A 21,009-nucleotide genomic window follows, 5' to 3' on the forward strand; every position below is an offset into this window, starting at 1 on the left:
TCCCTTTTCCTGGCCCTCTCTAGCCCTCCATTTCCCTGCCACTGTCGCTAGTTGGCTGGGAGGCTAGGATGCTCTGGCGCCCGGCCCGCCCCTTCGTCTTCCCCTTTAGCGCTAGTTGGGTTCTATCCTCTCTCGCGGCCCCGAGCGTCACCTCAGCCTCTCTAGGCACGCGGCGTCTCTATGGTAGAGGGGGCGGAGCCAGGAGAAAGATGGCGGCGCCCGCAGAGGCAGCTGCATTGCAGGCTTCGGGGGGTCCTCGGCCCTCAGTTTGTCTGTTAGTGTTGGGAATGGCGGGATCTGGGAAAACCACCTTTGTACAGGTGACGTACACGGCGCGGGCGTAGTAGGTGCACGCGAGAGGTTGTCAGTGGTGGGCGGAAGGCCAGGGAGAACGGGAGGGGGTCTCAGGAGAGTTGGAGGGGACCCGCGTGTGGCTTTAAGGTACTTCCCAGCAACACCGGTTCCTTCTTAGGCTAGCCTTTTTGGACTCTAGCCTGGTTTACTTAGGGCGCTCTTCTTCGCACCCTCAGTTCATATTTGGTACAACTTACCACGTTGTTCCGGAATTGTCTTAACCGGTAAAACTGCCGACTCCTCGAAGGCAGAGGCTTACATGTAACTGGCAATTAATACAGTGCTAGCATACAGGCTTTTGGTGTAGATTACTAAAGAATTTTTTCTTGCGCAGCTCTTATGTTTCAAGCACTGGAGATACAGAGATTGAATTTGACGAGGTTCCCGCTTTTGGGAGCTAATATTTTAATGGGAGTGATAGAAAAAACCTCACACAAATCAGGTAAATAAGTGATCGAGAGTAGGGGAGACTCTCTTAGACGGGTGATAAAGAAGAATTAGCATTTATGAGAATTGAATGTTGGAGGTGGATATTGGGGACGAATATTTCAGGTCGAGGGAAATGGAAGTGTAGGAGTCTTCAGGTATGATCGATACAGGAATCTTGGCCCCTTATTCCCTCTTTGTCTCACTCCATCCCTCTTCTCATATCTCTGCAGAGGCTTACTGGACATCTACATAGCCAAGGCTCTCCACCTTATGTGATTAATCTGGACCCAGCTGTACATGAAGTACCCTTTCCTGCCAATATTGGTGAGTAAATTGTAAGAACTGTGTAAATTGTGTGAAGTCCCTCAGAAAATGGAAAGTTTCCAGCCCACCAGTCTTTAATGCTTTCATTTTTTTCTTTTTTTTTAAGATTTTATTTATTTATTTGAGAGAGAGAGAAGGAGCAGGGGGAGGGGCAGAGGCAGAGGAAGAAGCAGACTTCCTGCTGAGCAGGGAGCCCCATTCCCACTCCATACCAGGACTCTGGGATCATGCCCTGAGCCGAAGGCAGACGCTTAACTGACTGAGCCACCCAGGTGCCCCTCATTTTCATTTTTCTAAACTACTTTCATTTTCCTTGAATTTCCTAGAATCTCTAAACAAGCCTTCTCCCTTATTCACATTTTCTTTGTTTACTCCTTTCCCTAAGTAAGTTTATTTCCTTACCTCTCACTGTTATCTCTCCCCTCTTTCTGACCAGAGAGTATCAGGCTATTGTTATTTGGGATAATGAAGTGACAGAAAGTCAGTCCTCTCACCTCAAGGTCATAAAACCTTCAGCAGGCTCTGATACATAAACCTTTTTTGTTTAGTTTCTTTTCTCAAAAGTTTAGAGTTTAAGAGTTCTTGTGTGGTAGTTCACTTACTGATCTATAGGAACCTTTCTTCCACTCGCAAAGTTACATGGGAAAATGTGTATATATATGCATATATGCATTGCTTTGGGGAGAGGTTTCCAGTTATCATCAGACTTTCAGAGGATCTGTGACTGTGAAAAAAATTAAGAGTGGATATGATTCACTGTCATGGTTCTTGATAGGATACAGGGGCCTCCTGATTTCCTGCCTGTCACTGTGCTAATCCTCTCCCTCTTTGTCTCTTCTTAATCCTGTTAAGCTGCTTGTACCCCAATCATACTAATAAAGGAAAACCTTGTTAAGAAGCAGAGATCATTTTGGGAAGAGTTTGGGAAAAAGTTGGTATCTTCTCATTTAAAGGATGGACTTCTGTTGATAGATGACTGGATAAAGAAGATGTGGTATATATAAACCATGGAAAATTACTCAGCCATAAAAAAGAATGAAGTCTTACCATTTGGGACAACATGGATGGACCTAGAGGGTGTTATGTTAAGTGAAATAAGCCAAGACAGAGAAAGACAAATACCTTATGATTTTACTTATATGTGGAACCTAAAAAACAAAACAAAACAGAAACAGACTCGTAGATACAGGAAACAAACTGTTGGTTACCAGAGCAGGGAGGAGTTGGGAGGCGAGTGAAATAGGTGAAGGGGATTAAGAGGTACAAACGTCTAGGTACACTGTAAGTCATGGGGATATAACGTACAGCATAGGGAATATAGTCAATAATATAATAACTTTGTATGGTAACATGGTAACCACACTTATTGTGGAGATCATTTTGAAATATATAAAAATATCGAATCATTATGATGTAAACCTGAAACTGGTAAGATACTGTATGTCAGTTATACCTAAATTAAAAAAAAAGATGGAATTCTAATAGTTGGTGGGGTCTACAGGCTGGTAGACAGGTTTAGTTAGATATTACTGGATGTATTAATTCCTTTTGAAAAATCATGTCTGTATTACCTTTGTTACCAGTAGGCAGTTAGTAAGAAATAAACTTTTTTCTTGATTCATCTCCCTTTTTCTTTTCTTTCTTTTATTTTTAGTTTAATTCCAGTATAGTTAACATACAATGTTATATTAGTTTCAGGTGTACAATATAGTGATTCAACAATTCTGCATTTTTTTTTAGCTGCCTTTTTTCTATGTGTATGGTCACTGATAAGGTATTAAAGTTGTACAAAACTTTTCTCTTGGGGCGCCTGGGTAGCTCAGTCGGTTAAGTGTCCAACTCTTGGTTTCAGCTCAGATCATGATCTCAGGGTCATGAGATTGAGCCCCGAATTGGGCTCCAGCTCAGTGGGGAGTCTGCTTGAGATTCTTTCCCCTTCCCTCTCCCTCCCTCTCTGCTCCTTCCCCTGCTCATGCATGTGTGCACACGCTCTCTCTCTCTTTGAAGTAAGTTAAAAAAAAAAAAAAAATCTCAAAAAAACCCCCAAAACCCAGCTTGGCCACATTACTTAAAAAAAAAAAACTTTTCTCCTTGTCTCAGACCATTTCTACCATAACTTCTGAGCTCCTAGCTAACATTTTTCATGGGTTACTTCCCCGCTGTCTTTTGTAAGGAAGGAAACCAGTGTGAAACTGGGGGAATTAGTAGAAGAGAATGCAGACAAGAGAAGTCTGAATGGTTGGTTTCAGCTTCTTGCTGGGTGAGAAGGTACTTGCAGGGCATCTTCTGCCCTGTTCTTCTCTTCACGATCTTGTTTTTTTTTTCCCCTGTCACAGTTCAGTGACCTTAGCTTAAAAATTTAGAAAACAGATTTGAAAAGTAAGTGAGATACCAAAAGAGAAACTTATTTTTTTTTCCTCAGGGGAAGCAGGGATGACTTGAGAGGCCCGTTGTCTGAGGATATTATAGGTGGAGGGTCTCAACTATATTGTTTCTGTCTGTTAAATTCCAATGAATTCTTCCTCCCGCCTCCCCCCAGATATTCGTGACACTGTGAAGTATAAAGAAGTCATGAAACAGTATCCTTTTCTGCATCTGCTTCGCTGCTGACTCATCCCTGACTAGTTACTATCTGTTTTTTGTGGCTTTGAGAGTATTTTTCCATTTCTTTGTGAAATATACTAGCAAAAGCATTTAATTGCTTTAAAGTAATTTAATTAGGAGGATGGAAAGATGAATGTGAGAAGAGGTATTATAGGTGATTAGAAATACTGTTTCAGCTTGTGGTTTCAGTTTTCTTACCATCTTCCCAGACTACAGGCTATTATAATTGGAGAGCATAGAGAGTGAGAGGCTAGCTGGTGCTGTGCCTGGTCCCATAAAGTAGTGTCACCTTGGAGGCTACCACCTCCTCTGACACTGGGAAACTCAGAAGTAGGATCAACTCTTAGTACATTGCTGCATGAAATGTGTACTTTCCGTATAGGTGGGTCTAGGTGGATAGACTAATTCTAATCAGCAGTTTGATTGACCAGTGAGGATCAGAGCAAGGAGTGTGATATCTTAATGATATTTTCAGATGATCTTAATGGCTAATGCTATTAAGCTGTCACTGCCAGATGCATCTGTCTGTTACATTTTGGTCACTTTAATTTCTTCATTTTGCCTCGGCATCCCCAACATGATAAAGGAACGAGGATAATGAAAATTCCTTGTGAGGTTAAGGTTGTGTGGTATGTCAAGGATTAGCTGCCAGTATCCATTCATGGAACACTAATGTTATAATGCTGTTTGTGTGAATGATATCCTAAGTGTGAATTTCATCATCTAAGTTGATCTGTAAGTAATTTAAATCCTCAGCTTAGTGTCCAGGTATGGACTTGGGCCCAATGGTGGTATAGTGACGTCACTCAATCTCTTTGCTACCAGATTTGATCAGGTATGTCTGTCTTTACTTTTATAGGCATGGCTGTGTAAAAACCTGTGACTTTTAAATGCCTTAGCTTGCTCACATTGAGAAAGAGCAATAAACCTGGATATACATAGAAAATAAGTAAGCATTTTGGGAGACAGAGGAGGTTATGACAGGATGATCAATGTTGTGAGACACTTCACATTTAACATTGTGACAGCCAATAAAACAAAAATCCAGGTTCTTTTCTTGATCTTGGCTTGTAGTGTCACCTTGAGGATGGAATGGAGGGTTGGGGAGTGGGATGGGCTAGCAGGCATGGAATGGAAAGATAATGGGGCTTTTTACGTGTGACAAATAATTGTCACTGTTTAAGTTTCTCTCTGTCACCTATGTCCATAAGAGTGTTTTGTAATCACTGATTTTTTTACCCTGATATCACTCCGTGAGACAGGCTGTTAACATTTTACTGAAGCACCAAGAGATAAGTCCCGACAGTGACAGATCGTCTTTAGCTTCTTAGGACCTTGCGGTATACTCCGGCGTGTTGCAGTGCTGCTGGTGTGGCTCTGTTTCTTTAGTTCATTGAGTTTATTAGTTGGTGTCCTAAATTGAGAACACAGAGATTGAATAGTTGATAGTGCCTATAAGGCAGGCCACCCCGGAAAGGGTGATTTTTGTGTTGAAAATGGATCCTGTTGTAATTGGCATCTTTTTCTTTTAGGTGATGAAATTTATTGAGAAGGCCCAGAACATATCTAAGTAAGTGATTTCAGTTTAACACCAATTTATTACTCTGTAGTTGACATGTTTCGAGGATTTCAGCATACCGTCAAACTCTGAAAGGGTGTAGATTGAGATGAAACCATTAGAAGTGAAAAGAAAAAAGTGGGCAAAAAAAAAAAAAACAAACAACCCATTAAGGTGATATACGGTGAAGATCTAAATTTAATAGTATCCTGCCCCCAATCCTGTCATATATGCCCATGGCTTCCTAGGAGGTATTTTTGAGACTTTGTCCAAATTTAGTTGTCTACCTGCCTTCTCTTGGGAAAACCACATTTGTTGGCATTAAGATCTCTGAAACATCTTACTAACCCTTGTTTAAAAATAAATCTTAAAAAGAATTTTAGAGAATTAAAACCATGTATAATATTTAAAAGATGAAACTATTTCACCCTGATTCTCAGTAGAAGTAACAATCATCATTATTACTATTATATTGTGTTACATTATTTTATAATGTATAACATATAGTATTATTATATAATATTATATGTATTATTGCCATTATTACTATCAGTGACTCATTCCACATGTTTCCATGCATATATACATAGAAGGATGGATAGATAAGGTGTTTAACAAAAATGTTTTTATAAATAACTACTAGAGGTAGTTTAAAAAAAAAATAACAGCTTTATTGAGATATAAATTCATGTACCAAAGGTCCACTCTAATTTTTAAGTATACAGTATAGTGGTTTTTAGTATATTTGTAAAGTTATGCACTGATCACCACTATCTAATTCCAGAACTTTCTCTTCATCCTCAAAAGAAACTCCATACTCATTAGCAGTTCCTGTTACTCTCCCTTCCTACCCCAGCTCCGGGTGGCTGCACCATTTTACATTCTCACCAGCATCGTCTGAGGGGTCCTGGTCCACACCCTCGCCAATACTTGTTGTCCTTGTTTTTGGTTATAGCCATGTCAGTGGGTGTGAAGTGGTGTCTCATTGTGGTATCAGATTTGATTTATATTTCCTCAGTGATTAAAGATGTTAAACATCATTTTATGTACTTTTTGGGCATTGGTATATATTTGGAGAAATGTCTATCCAAAATTTTCTGCTCGTTTTTAAAAACAGCTTTATTTAGATATAATTCATATACCATTTAAAGTGTCTGTTGGCTTTTGGTATATTCACAGAATTGTGCAACCATAGCTACAGTCACTTTTAGAACATTTCCATCACCTCAAGAAGAAACCCTGTATTTAGCTATTACTCCCCTATCTCTCTATTCCTCCTTCCCCTCATCCACCTTCACCCCCACCTCCACCCCAAGAGACCAGATGGTTTCCCAAGAGATTTGCTTTCTCGTTTTATCTCTCATCTTTAATGCAGTGTGTTTCTAAAACTATCACAGTTTCTCTGTGATCATTTGCAGCAGTTTGTGGACTGCTGCTCCTGCCTGGTAGCGTGAGTATTGGACATTGAACAAAGCCCAGGGGAACGTGGTATATGTTTTAAGGGCAGTGGGAGGAAATTAGACTTGACAGTGTGAAGAGGTTCCAATCTTGGATAACCAGATGTTCAGTGTTTTGTGTGCTGGAATATCTTTCAGCATTACACAAGTGTAATACTTCTTTAATGGTCGTTTTTGACACAGATATGTCTTGATTGACACACCTGGACAGATTGAGGTGTTCACGTGGTCAGCTTCTGGGACAATCATCACGGAGGCCCTGGTGAGTACTGTAGGTCTGGTTACTGAGAGTAACTAGAGAGCTAGACTGGTTAAGCATCTTTTTATTGCATGGGACCTTATATGGGAGGGAGTTGTGGAAGCTCTGTACACCCTGCCAAAGGCGGTTCTCCCTTGCTAAGGAAGGTGGGAAAAGAGTTTGGGGATAGGTCATGAGCCCTTTGACTAAGGCTGTGATTATTTTGTGGCTTTAGGCATCCTCATTTCCAACAGTTGTCATTTATGTAATGGACACATCAAGAAGTACCAACCCAGTGACCTTCATGTCCAATATGCTCTATGCCTGCAGGTAATTGATTGCTGGTGGGCATGCTATTACATCAAGGGAGGAGGCCTCTTCTTTTCTCTTTTGTATTTGAGTCCCGAGTACTTACCAACCTGGATTTGTGCTCATTCAGATGTGCCCCTCAGTTTAGTAGTTGTGAGCTGGGGAGAGGTTAGAAGAGAAAAGAGACACATGTGCTGGCATTCTCTATGAGCAGCTTCTCATCTTCCTCCCTTGCTTGTTATAGAAACAGGTCGTGTATGAATATGAACCTTTTGGTAGTTGCTCCCAGTTGAATGAAACAAGTCTAAATAGAATAGAGCCCTCTGGTCTAAATGCTCCTTTTCTGTGTTATGACATGTAGAGTTAAATTATAATGTGAGAGCTTATGAATAAAGAGATTTATCTATAATTCCACAAAGCACAAGTTTGCCCCAGCTTGGTGTCATTGGGGACAGAAGGACATGCCTCACTAGGGTATGTGAGCGCAGTAGACATAGGAACAAGGCGAACTATTATTAAATGTGAGAGAATTTACTTGGGGTGTACACAAAAGCCATCGCCAGCATTTGTGCCTTCTCATATGACTAGGGGGATCCCTTCTTGTTAGATTCAGGAAATTCTAGTCCAAATAGAAATCTGATGATTGATAGTGTTTTTTGTTTCCATATTTATTATTTAAAAGACAGTTATTTGGTAAAAACAACCCTACAAAAAAAGCATACACAAAAAACAAGATCAGTATCAAAGCATTATTACTCCAAGAAAGAGAGAGAATGTGTGTGTGTTGTTTGCTTGAGGGTAGGTGCTGGTTTTTCCTCTTGGGAGAGGAAACTGAGGGCTGTGTGAGAATGGATACGTATATGTGGAGTCTGAACCCATTCCACTTCTCTTTACTCAGTTCCCACAGACTGACACTGGGCAAGCAGGAGCTTAAGTGTTTTTACTAATAGTGTCTTGATATTTGATTTTCAGCATCTTGTACAAAACCAAGCTGCCTTTCATTGTGGTTATGAATAAAGTAAGTGGATCCTTCCTTCAGTATTTCTTTTTCATCAGAACCTTGTGTTATTGGAAGGTTTGGGTAGGTGAGGATTTTCACCTGTCGGAGAACAGATTCAGACTTATCTGAAACAAAGTCATGAGCACTTGTAGCAGAAAGATTGAATCAGATTGCATGAATATTTATCAGTGGCTCTCATCAAAGTATTTTTAAACTAGATAGAGTAGCCCCTCAACCGTAGTGTATAGGTTATCCCTCAGAATTGCATTGTATATGGGGGAGGGGCTGCTAGTTTATTGGCAGTCACAATTAAAACAGAAAACGTCACTGTTGTTGGGTTGACAGCTAGGATTCAAGAGACTACATGACTTCAGAGCCTGGAATATGCTGGCATCTACTGTCGCCATGGTCACTTGGCAGTGGATAGTGAAGGGTCTGCTTCAACCAAGAGAACATGTATCTTCATTTCATTATTTACAGTAGTCTTGGCCCTTTATGGTTTGTTGTAGTGGAGGAGGAAATGGCGAAAGCAGAGAGAACATACATGAATAATTGCTTTGTTGCCGCCACTTAATTAAAATTTTTTCGATGTTTGATATCTAAGCACATCTCTGGTTGCTAATAGTTGACTTCTCTCTGGTACAGACTGACATCATTGATCACAGCTTTGCAGTGGAATGGATGCAAGATTTTGAGGCTTTCCAAGATGCCTTGAATCAAGAGACTACATACGTCAGTAACCTGACTCGTTCAATGAGCCTGGTGTTAGATGAATTTTACAGCTCACTTAGGGTAAACTTTCTCCTCTCCTTATGCTGACAGTCCCTTCAGACAATCTCTTAATCCATAGGGCTGGTTTTGAACCTATCTTAGAAAAGAAGTTCGTTACCTTCATAAAAAAGGCATTTAAGCATTACTTACAAAAATGGGAGTTTTATGGTTGTTTTTTTTTTCATTCTTTTGCGTGTTGTTGTCCAGTTTTAAAACTGGAGGTTTAAAAGATAAATAAGGTAGGGGCGCCTGGCTGGCTCAGTCACTAGAACATATGGCTGGCTCTTAATCTCAGGGTCGTGAGTTTGAGCCCCACTTTGGGCACTGAGATTACTTAAAAAAGATAAATAAGGTAAAGACCCTACCTTCAGAGTTTATGGTTTAGTTTGAAGAGAGGGCTACACACAGAATTGAAACATGATATATTGTGCTAAGGACCTTACGAAGATTGGAGGTTGAGGCTCATGCTGGTAAGGGGCAGATCACTCTTGAAATGAAGGATTTTGGAGGATATAGCATTAGAGGTATGCTTTGAAGGAAGGGTACAATTTATTTTTTATTTTTTTAAAGATTTTATTTACTTTTGTGTGTGTGTATGCGCGTGCGAGAGAAAAAGCGTGCACACGAGGGGGGGAGAGGGGCAGAGAGAGAAGCAGACTTCCCGCTGAGCAGGGAGCCCAATGCAGGACCCTATCCCAGGACCCTGGGATCACGACCTGAGCCGAAGGCAGACGCTTAACCGACTGAGCCACCCAGGCACCCAGGAAGGGTACAATTTATATAAGCAAAAGTGTGTTGGGGTGGCAGGGAGGATGGTAATTGCCCAAGCAAAGGCATTGCGATACTAATTTTTATAGAAAACAGTGGTTGGATTTGACAGGGAATAGATGACAAGTCTTGCTACGTGTTTCTCCTAACTCTTTTTTTTCTAGTCCTCTCTTTTCCATAGACATCTTTCCGTGGCTTTTGAGTATGTGTGCTGTTTTGTTTTGGCTTCACTCTTTGTCAGAGACTTCTTGAAGTATCTAAACAACTTTTATGAAGATTTTATGATATTTGAACAAAGTAATGTACACCATTTAAAAATATACAGTTTCCTCAGTGGTACTGATGCTTTTGACAGGTGGTGGGTGTGTCTGCTGTTCTGGGTACAGGCTTAGATGAACTCTTCATGCAAGTCACCAGTGCTGCGGAAGAATATGAAAGGTGAGGATAAAGGAAAATCCTGTTGATGACATTTTTAGTAACGTACAATCTGATATGGTAGCAGTTTTGTCAGCAAAGCATTTTGGTTTTCATAGTATAGGTATTATGTTTGCCATGTGTATGTGTACTGGATCTGTATGTGTACACTTAGGGATAACAAGTCCCCATTAACCTTTTTTAAAAATAGGAGTATAAAACCTTCGCTGTATTGAATGATTAAGAGCAGGAGTCTTCAGACTTTTTGTAAAAAGCCAGATAGTAAATATTTTAGGCTTTTGTGGGCCATACGATCTTTGTTGCAACTGCTTAACTGTCATTGTAGGGCAAAAGCATCCATAAACAATTTGCAAATGAATGGGCATGGCTGTGTTCCAATAAAACTTTATATACAAAAATAGACATGATTTGGCCTGTTTGCCACATTGGCTGACCCTGGATTAAGAACATAGACTTTAGGGGGGTGGGAGGATGGGTTAGCCTGGTGATGGGTATTGAGGAGGGCACGTTCTACATGGAGCACTGGGTGTTATGCACAAACAATGAATCATGGAACACTATATCTAAAACTAATGATGTAATGTACGGGGATTAACATAACAATAAAAAAAATTTAAAAAAAAAAAAAAATAAGAACATAGACTTTGGAGTCAGACAGACATGGGTTGGATTTCTATTTTCTCCACTGAATAAATGAGTGGCCTTAGCAAGTTTTCATCATTTGTAGATCAGGGATAATAGCATTTATTGTTAAGGTTGTTGTGAGCATTATTTGAGAAAATATATCCAAGCACCTAGCACGATTGCTGACACATAGCAAGCACACTTCATGATAAATGGTGGTTATTACTGTAATCATGGTTAATACTGGAGTTCTGTTCACTTACAGGAAAGTGTAATCAGAGCACTTTCCTTGGGCTGGTGGCATGATAATTGGCCACTTACTAGCATGTTCCTTTGGCTTCATACTTAGCAAGATTCTAACAACCACATGGTGGTTTTTAGACACATTATTTTGATTTTGATTCATCAGACAAGGGGTCTTTCTGTGTGTTACCAAAGTCTTAGGATAGACCCTTCTGTATCCTTTTGTAACTGCCCAGATAAGCCACATAATTACATATTGGGCTTCCTGAGCCCAACAGGCCTCCCTTTTTTAAAAAATTTATTTGACAGAGAGCGCGCGCACAAACACACAAGCAGAGGGAGGGGCGGAGGGAGAGGAAGGAAGCAAGCTCCCCGCTGAGCAGGGAGCCCAATGTGGGGCTTGATCCCAGGACCCTGAGATCTTGACCTGAGGCGAAGGCAGACGCTTAACTGACTGAGCCACCCAGGCACCCCAGGCTCCCTTCTTTTATTCATCTTAGTTTTATCCAAACAAATGATGAGCTCGTGAGTCATGGATTCTAGAGTTAATCTTTCCAGGCCAGCAGTCTTTTGTCTCTTTGCTGGTTTCAGGGTGGGGGCAAGCACCTTGACTTTTAATTCCATAGGGGTATAATCTCCGTGACTAAGACTTGTTACATATAATGTTCAGTGAAGTAAGGTCTTCTGTTATTGTCAGGGACCTAGGAAAATAGAAGTGATGTGGGGGTGGGTAGGACAGATTATTAAATAAAGGAATTTAGAAAGTGTTTTCTCTTTCCAGGGAGTATCGTCCTGAATATGAACGTCTGAAGAAGTCAGTGGTAAGAGAGGAGGCTATTTGTGTATTTTGGGCCACTAAAATATAACTTCAAACCATGCACTAATCCTCCTGCCATAAATCCTTTGTTTTGGCTATCAGTGTATGTTTTAGATGTTTGTTATTTAAATTAGTAAATTTGTATGTGTGCTGTCTAGATGCAGAAGGGCCCCTTAATTATTTTTCTTCTCTTTATTTGAAGTTTTTTAAATCTGATTTTTCCTGTTACATTTGCTAAGCACTTCTTGGGCCCCACCCCTCTCCTACTCCCGAGGCTCATTTAAGGACTGGTTATAGAATTTTAAGAAAAAGAGGTGGTTCACAGTGCTTATTCCAAATAATCACTTGGCCTGCCCTCTTCAGCTGCATTGGGCCCCTTACCACTGCTATGTCTGCTTGAGGGTTCTTTTGATGTGTTGTATCCAGTTTCTGAAACCTCTAATTCTGTCTACAGAGCCCTCTAGTCTGAACTTGTGCTCCTCTGGGCCCACACTGCTTGGTGTTTCTGTATCTGCCTCAGTGTTTCTTACCTGCCTCAGTGTCTAAAGAGCCTCTAGTATTTGTATATTTAGTCATCTCTTGTTAGAAGTCTGGCATCTAACTTGGGGCTCTTTTTTTTTTTTTTAAGATTTTATTTTATTTATTTTGGAGAGAGAGTGAGTGCGTTAGTGCGGGGTGGGGGAGAGGGTGGAGGGAGAGAGAGAATCTTAGGCAGGCTCCACACTCAGTGACCCTGAGATCATGACCTGAGCCAAAATCAAGAGTTGGACGCTTAACTGCCAGAGCCACCCAGGTGCCCCTAGGACTCCTTCTTTAATATGAAGATCTTTTTCTCTGTATGTACAGGCCAGTGCACAGAGCCAGCAGCAGAAGGAACAACTGGAACGCCTTCGGAAAGATCTGGGCTCTGTAGCCTTGGACACAGGGACTGCCACAGGTATTGGAGGGTCTCTTGGTGTTAGGAACGAAAAGGAGGATATGCCCACTTCCACTGAGCAGGGAGAATCTTATATTTAAGAGAGAGAAAAGGATAAAGATAAAGTGGTGTTTGAGATTGATGTATCTATTTATTTTTTATATCACATTTACTTTGTGTGTGATTTGGAAAGGTAAACTCCTGAAACTTGTATATAACTATACCACTTTGATTTCTTCCTCTTCAGGTAGTTTTTGCTTTACTTTGGCAAGATACTTGATATCTTCTCTATTTTCTTAAATATTTTTTAAAAAAAATTTAGTTAACATACAGTGTATTGTTAGTGATTCATTAGTTGCATACAACACCCAGTGCTCATTACATCAAGTGCCTTCCTTCACGCCCATCACCCAATTACCCCGTCCCCCCACCTACAATTTTCTTAAATACTTTTTACTCTCCAACCCCTGCGTTTTTTTTTTTTCCTGTTTATTTTGACCTGCTTTCAGATTAACAGAAAAATTGTGTGGCTAGTATAAGAATTACTATATACCATTCAACCAGATTCGCAAAATGTTAACATTCTACCACATTTACTTCATTCTTTTTCTTTTTCTCATTATGTATGACTTATATATAAGCATATAAATACATTTATAAACAAAATATATATTCCTTTTTTCAAAATCATTTAAGAATAAGTTATAGACTTACTCTTGAATATTATCCTTGAATATTTGAGTGTATTATTTCCTAAAAACAAGGGTATTATTTTATATAAGCTCATTACTAAAAATTAGGAAACTAACTCTGATAACTGTTGTCTGATGTGTTCCTTATTTAGATGTAGCCATTTGCCCTGTGTAGCAGGAGAAAATCCTGGATCTGCATTGCATTGAGTTATCTTGACTCTTGTTCTCCTTTAATCTGGAATGGTTCCTTTGTTTTTCTTTGTATTTCATGGTAGTGACAATTCTGAAGTGTATGAGACAGATAATTGATAGAATGTTCCTCAGTTTGGGTTTATCTGACGCTCCCTCAGTTCAGGCGGCTCATTGGTGGCAGCACTTTACAGAAGTGAAGTTGTGATTTTTCCATGCATAACATCCGAGGCCCACGATGTAGATTTGTCCATCATAGGTGATGTTAATTTTGATTACTTGCTTAAAGTGGTGTCTGCCAGGTTTTTCATTGTAAAGTTCTTTCTCCCTTTATAGTAAGTCTTTTTTTGGGTGATGCTTTGAGACCATATGCATATCCTTCTAATTTTCACATGTTTACCCACTAGTTTTAGTATCCATTAATGTAATAGGGATAGTATCCATTTTTCTGTGATGCCTGTTAGAAATATTTTCTCTCTGTTTGTCACTTGTTTTTTGACTTTGTCCATGGTGTTATTTTGCCAGGTGAAAGTTTTTGTTTTGATGTAATCAAATTTACTTGCCTTCTCTTTTACTGCATCTGGATTTTGATTCATAATTGGGAATCCCTTATCTATGCTGTGTTAAAGAGGAATTTACTCATGTTTTATTGTAGTACTTGTATGGTTTCATTATATTTATTATTTATTTATTTGAGAGAGAGTGAGTGAGAGAACATGAGTTGGGGGAAGGGGCAAAGGGAGAAGGAGAAGCAGACTTCCCACTGAGCAGGGAACCCAATGTGGGACTCAGTCCCAGGACCATGGGACCATGACCTGAGCTGAATGCAGACGCTTAACCCACTGAGCCACCCAGTCACCCCACTGTCTACATTTAAAGATTTTTATTTATTTATTTGAGAGAGAGAACGTGCTAGTTATCCCAGCAGAGGGGAGGAACAGAGGGGGAAGGAGAGGGAGGGGAAAGAATCTCCAACAGGCTCTGCACTAAGCACGAAGCCCAAAGTGGGCCTTGATCTCATGACCCTGAGATCATGACCTGAGCCGAAACCAAGAGTCAGAGGCTTAACCAACTGAGCCACCCAGGTGCCCCTCATTTTCTGTATTTAGATCTCTGATCCATTTAGAGTTTATTCCTGGGTATGGTGTAAAGTATAGGTCTGTGTTACCTTTTTCATAAAGTTGTACCTGCACTGTTTCTCAAAAAGTCTACCTTTGCCCCAGCGATCTGAGATGCTACCTACATGGTATACTAAAGTTCCATGTGTACTTGGGTATATTTTTGGACTTCCCATTTTATTCTTCTGGACTGTCTATTTGTCTGTACCACACTGTTATAATTACGTAGGGCCTTTATAGATTATGTTTTAATGTCTGCCATGGCTAGTCCCTTTTCATATTTTTCTTTTTTAGTGTTTCCGTGGCTATTCTTGCATGTTTGTTTTTCCACATGAACTTTAGCATCAACTTATTTAGTTTGCTAAAAAAACTTTTTGGTATTTTTATCGGTATTGCATTATGTACATTAATATAGGGTGAACTGCAGACTCATGTTGAATCTCTCTATCCAAGAATAAGGAATATGTTTATATTTTTAAGTGTACTTTTGTATTTTTCAGGAGTTTTTCCTTGTGGTTTTTGCATAGTTTTTGTTAAAATTTTCCAAGTATTTTATCTTCTTTGTTAGTGTTGAAAATGGGATTTTCTGAACCACTGTATCTTCTAACTGGTTATGTTTGTGTATATGAAGGCTTTTCATTTCCATATATTAGTCTTTTTATTTTGCTACTTTACTGAATTTCTTTTTTAATATTTTTTAAAGATTTATTTATTTGAGAGAGTACACGCGTGGGGTGGGAGCGGCAGAGGGGGAGGATGAGGAAGAGAGAAAGAATTGGAAGCAGACTCTGTGCTGAGTGAGGAGCCCAGTGTGGGGCTCGATCCTGTGACCCATGAGATCATGACCTGAGCCGAAACCAAGAATCGGTTGCTCAACCGACTGAGCCACCCAGGTGCCCCTGAATTTTCTTATTGTTTGAATTAATTTTGTCATTGATTCTTAGGGGTTTCTAGGTTGGTGCTCGTATTTAGTATCTATGCGCCCCCACCCACCCACACTTATGGATGGACTGGCCTTTAAAGGAATGAAGTTCTGTTCACGAAAGCTTTTGCTGTATCTTCAGTAGACAACAGCAAAGCCACTTGGAGCGGGGAGATGCTAGAAACTGGCGGGGTTTACCAGTTATGTGAACTCACCTGGCTGTCTTTGTTGTGCACCCCAGTGACATAAATTTCTGTGCTCATCACTCAAGAATATGTGAAGTAGCAAATGTTAAATCTGCTGCAAAAGGTCTTCCATACTCAGATAACCTGTTAAAGGTTGGGGACTTGCAGTAAATTATTTGGGGAAAATCACAAGTATAGCTGGGCACAGACTTAAGCACTGACTGTTAGCACGCCATGTCACCATCCTTCTTCAGGGCCACAGTCCCCTTGAGATTTGTGCCCCTTGATGTTGCCACTGTTGGCCTCCTCCATCCCCAGCTGACTTCTCTCCAGCTAGGCTCCTGAAGAGAGTGGTCATGTCCTCCCGTGGCTCCAGGATACTGGGCATCGCTTTAGGTTCTGAGTCCAACCCTTGCAGGCTGAATTCCCTGCACAGGAATGAAGTGATTCGACTTTGATTGGCACTTAGCCCTTGTTCAGTTTCCCCGAGTAGGGAATTTGCCTCTATTAGTATATTCAGTTTCCCATTTTCCTCCCTCCCTCTTTTTCTTGAATAATATCCTGGCTCCTTTACTCTCTGTCATTTCACCATCTATTCTCTTCAGACCCTCAGAACTTAAATTTCCACCAGGAATATTCCTTAGTACTCTACACTTTTATGCTGACTCATCACACACTGCATCTGCTCAGATACCTTTAGTCTTCATAGGAAAAACTATAGCCTCTTCTTTTTTTTTTTTTTTTTTTTTTTAAGATTTTATTTATTTGCGAGAGAGAGAATGAGAGACAGAGAGCATGAGAGAGAGGAGGGTCAGAGGGAGAAGCAGACTCCCTGCTGAGCAGGGAGCCCGATGTGGGACTCGATCCCGGGACTCCAGGATCATGACCTGTGCCGAAGGCAGTCGCTTAACCAACTGAGCCACCCAGGCGCCCCTATAGCCTCTTCTAAGCTGTGAGCTACTAAAACAAATGATGTTACTATCAGGACAAGATACCTGGGAATTATTTTCCTCAGCTTAAAAATAGCACCTTTTGGGTTTCTGGGATCCTGAAAGCATTTTGTGAACTACACTACTGTAAAAATGTTAAGTGGTATTAACAATAATACGTTTAGAAGAGGTAAGAGTCAGCATTTATATTTATCATGAGCATTTTCATCCTGCTAATTTATAATCATAGTTACTGAATCAAAATCACCTTTTTGAGGAGACATAGGTTCATGACATGCTACTGACAGGTGTTTTCTCCGTAGACAGCTTATCTCCTGCACTTGACCCTTCTGACTTGATCCTGACTCGGGGAACTTTGGATGAAGAGGATGAGGAAGCAGACAGTGATACTGATGATATTGATCACAGAGGTGAGAGGTGGCTGAGGTGGCTCATGAGAAGAGTAGCTGCTTATCCCCACATTGTTTGCTCAGGAGCTTTCTTGTTGAGAGAAACCATATAGATGCAGCCAGTGATAGGGGAGAGAAAGATGGCAGCCGATACAGCAGCGGGAAAGAGTTCCATATATTGAGTTCCTGGCCTTTCTACTGAATGGTTAATATTGAGCTCATTACAGGCTTTTTGTTAGTCTCTTGTCTTCTCATCTTTAGGTCCTAACTCAATTTGAGAAATCCAGGATTTTTGTTTCGTGTAATTACTGTTTTAAAAATACATGAGGTGGGGGGCGGGGAAGAATGCATAAGGAGGCCTCAGCAGACCGAAACCAGTTAGAAGGGACTGTAACACTGAGGACAGAATGGCTCTGGAAACCCAAAAGGGTTCCACCTGGCATAGTTTTATGTACTGTGAACAGAATCTGTTTCTTGAAACAACGCTTTTTGGTTCTAGCTATGACCGAGAGCAAACCTCTCTTTACCATCCAGTGTGCCGGATGCTAACATCTAAACTGCCTCATTGACTCAGATTTATTGAGGTATAATTTACAAACAGTAAAGCTCACCTTTTTTTTTTTTTTTTTAAAAGATTTTTATTTATTTGACAGAGACACAGCGAGAGAGGGAACACAGCAAGAGAGGGAGTGGAAGAGGGAGAAGCAGGCTTCCTGCTGAGCAGGGAGTCTGATGTGGGGCTCGATCCCAGGACTCTGGGATCATGACCTGAGCCGAAGGCAGACGCTTAACGACTGAGCCACCCAGGTGCCCCTAGTTTGATGAGTTTTAACAAATATATATGCACTTGTAACAGCCATCATAGTCCAGTTCCTCATGCTTGTTTTTATTCAGTCCCCTTCCCGCACACTTAGTTTTTGGCAATCACTAATCTGATTTCTGTTCCTATAATTTTGCTTTTTCCAGAATGTTGTATAATTAGGATCACAGTATTTAGCTTTTTGGATTTAACTTTTTTTCAGTCCGTGTAATGCTTTTGCAATCCATCCATGTATCAGAAGTATGTTCTTTTTATTGAATAATATTCCATGATGTGGCTTTTACCACAAGTTGTTTGTCCATTCATCAGCTGATTGCCATTAGGGTTGTTTCCAGATTTTAGTTATTATGAATAAAGTTTCTCTATATGTTTTTCTTGGTTAAAAATACCTAGGAGTGGGACCTCATTTTAGTTACTCTATGAGGAAGATATTCTCCACATTTACAGGTGAAAGAAACTGTAAATTTTGGGCAACATGATAAATAGAGCATGCTTCTGGGAGATATTTCCTCATTGTGAGGAGTGAACACGTAGTTTATTAGAAGCAGAGTACTATTTCTCATGGATTGGTGACAGCAGCTCTAATCTGTCTAATGGGAAAGTTAAAAAGACTTGACCTTTTTTTCCTTGTAGTTACGGAGGAAAGCCGTGAAGAGCCAGCATTCCAGAATTTTATGCAAGAATCAATGGCACAGTATTGGAAGAGAAACAAGTAGTTTCTCGAAGTCCAGAATTTTGGAACTCTGTGAAGGAACTATCCTAACCTCTGATTGGGGGCTACTATAAAGGACAATTTTGTTCAGAGTTAGCAGAGTTTTTCTTATAGGGAAATTTGACTTAGATGCAGCCAGGGATAGAAAACCATTGGACCTGGCAGGTAGATGCAGGTTCCCCTTGGCCTGTCCCTTGGATTTATGCAAGGAAGGATATTCTGACTATTCTTGGATGCTGATAACCCTTCAAGCCTAAAGCTTCAAGTTTTATCATTTGAACTCAAGTACTTTTGCTGCTGATGGATGGAACAGCAAGAACTTTTCACTTCAAATCTCTGTCAGGTTGGATCTGTATTCTACTTTCCCAGCATCTTGCCCTTGACCCTGTACCATGAGTTCCCCTCTTTTTAGCCGAAAGGGAGTGGAAACATGAGCTTGCCCAGGGTGGCAGTGGAGTCTCCTTGGCAACCAATCAATCTTGGGTACAAAGTGTGCCTCACACGGGGGTAACTCACTATAGGACAACAGGTTCATTGAAGAAAGTGAGCAAAACATATGACTAATGAATAAGAATCCTGCTTTGGATGATGACTTGGATAAAGTGTTCTTAATTTTAACTTTGTTGTAAGCCTGCCTGTCATAATTTCAAATAAGAAAATTATGTAATTGCAAGTAGGTTCGCTTCTATTCAACACAGAGGTTTAAAGCCACATGTCCAAACCTGTCTCAGTAAAGAGGGGATGTTTACTAAAGTCTCCCATGTACATATACCAAGTAACCAGGTACAGAGCTAGGCACCGTTTCTATTATACTTTAAGGCGAAGTATCCTTTGTGATTTATTCAAAGACCATGGATTTGGGTAAGGTGCACATTCCATATATAATAGCTTTGGTAAGGCAAACCTTCCACATTCGTCACAGTATCTTAAAACATAGTGTATTTCTCTTAAGGAATTTTATCCATGCCTAATCTGTACTCCAATTCAGCGGTTCTCAAGTATGATCACTGGACCAGAAGCATCAGCATGACCTGGAAAATTGTTAAAAACACAACACTTAAGACCTGAATCAGAAACTGTGGGAGTGGGACCTAGAAATCTGTTTTAGTAAGTCCGTCAGGGAATTCCCATGATGTTAAGTTTGAGAACTGCTCTAGCTAAAATAGCCTGTGACAGTTCCAGGCCAGGAGAATCTCAGGTATCTTAAAATGACCTGCTTTATCAGAGTACCTAACCTTGACCATCTGGTGCCTATTCTCCAATGTAAATATTCTAAAAAGTATTTTATTTTACCATTAAGTATTAATTTCAGTGTTCTGCACCTATAGATTATATACTTATAGATATTAATTTCAATATTCTATACCTAGAAGCCACTAGTTTTAAAAATTTGAACCTGTTCAAGAGGAAACCATCTTGCAAAGCAAGACTCTGAACATACTTGGTTTTTCCCCTTAGTGCTTTGAATACTTCCTTAAAAAAAACTTGTCTGGGAGCTTCTGGGTGGCTCAGTCAGTTAAGTGCCTGACTCTTGATTTCAGCTCAGGCCTTGGTCTCAGGGTCATGAGTTCAAGCCATGAGTTCAAGCCAAGGCTCCATGCTGGGCATGGCGCCTACTTAAAAAACAAAACAAAAAAACAAAACCCTTGCCTGGCGTATGCCTTAAGCTCCACTCCATAAGGACAGGGACAAAGTCTTCCTCATCTTTGTATCCCTTGCACAAGAACCAGTACATAATAGCTCAATAAATGTTTGCTAACTGAATGAATTAAATACTAGATGACTACTTTATGGAAACTGCCTGATGTCTGCTTTCATAAATAAACGGGAAAATGAAGCTAAGTGTGGAATGGGAGTTCAGAGAAGTGTACTAAGGATTGTGCAATTAGCAAATTTATAAATTATCAGAGTTTACGTTGTAATCTCATTTTACTGCTATTGCATTTTTTAAAAAAGATTTTATTTATTATTAGTGTGCATGCTTGAGAGGGGGTTGGGGCAGAGGGAGAACCAGACGCCGGGCTTGATCTCACGACCTTGAGATAATGACCTGAGGTGAAGTGAGACGCTTAACCACCTAAGCCACCCAGGCACCCCTGCTTTCACCTTTATTCTCAGTGCCTGGGACATTTAAGTCATTCAATAATATATTAATTAAAGTTGTGCCTTGATTTTGGTCTCTTAA

General features: G+C 40.3%; 1 protein-coding gene across 1 annotated transcript; it reads left to right on the forward strand.

The window, feature by feature from the left end:
• Positions 1-20,238, forward strand: GPN1 (GPN-loop GTPase 1). Its single transcript, XM_032391567.1, has 14 exons — positions 1-320; positions 1,014-1,107; positions 3,647-3,686; positions 4,480-4,546; positions 5,244-5,281; positions 6,910-6,988; positions 7,200-7,294; positions 8,246-8,291; positions 8,919-9,065; positions 10,168-10,250; positions 11,896-11,935; positions 12,778-12,868; positions 17,206-17,313; positions 18,746-20,238. Exons 1-14 carry the CDS (start codon positions 69-71, stop codon positions 18,826-18,828), a joined length of 1,263 nt encoding a protein of 420 aa, XP_032247458.1. The 5' UTR covers positions 1-68; the 3' UTR covers positions 18,829-20,238.
• The last annotated feature ends 771 nt before the right edge of the window (positions 20,239-21,009 follow it).

The sequence above is a fragment of the Phoca vitulina genome, unplaced genomic scaffold (assembly GCF_004348235.1).
Source record: "Phoca vitulina isolate PV1807 unplaced genomic scaffold, GSC_HSeal_1.0 scaffold63, whole genome shotgun sequence".
Taxonomy (NCBI): Eukaryota; Metazoa; Chordata; class Mammalia; order Carnivora; family Phocidae; genus Phoca; species Phoca vitulina.

Coding starts and splice junctions, on each gene's coding strand:
- GPN1 (XM_032391567.1), top strand. CDS start 69: ATGCTCTGGCGCCCGGCCCGCCCCTTCGTCTTCCCCTTTAGCGCTAGT. Junction 321..1,013: donor GGAAAACCACCTTTGTACAG/GTGACGTACACG, acceptor ATATCTCTGCAG/AGGCTTACTGGACATCTACA. Junction 5,282..6,909: donor AAGGCCCAGAACATATCTAA/GTAAGTGATTTC, acceptor TTTTTGACACAG/ATATGTCTTGATTGACACAC.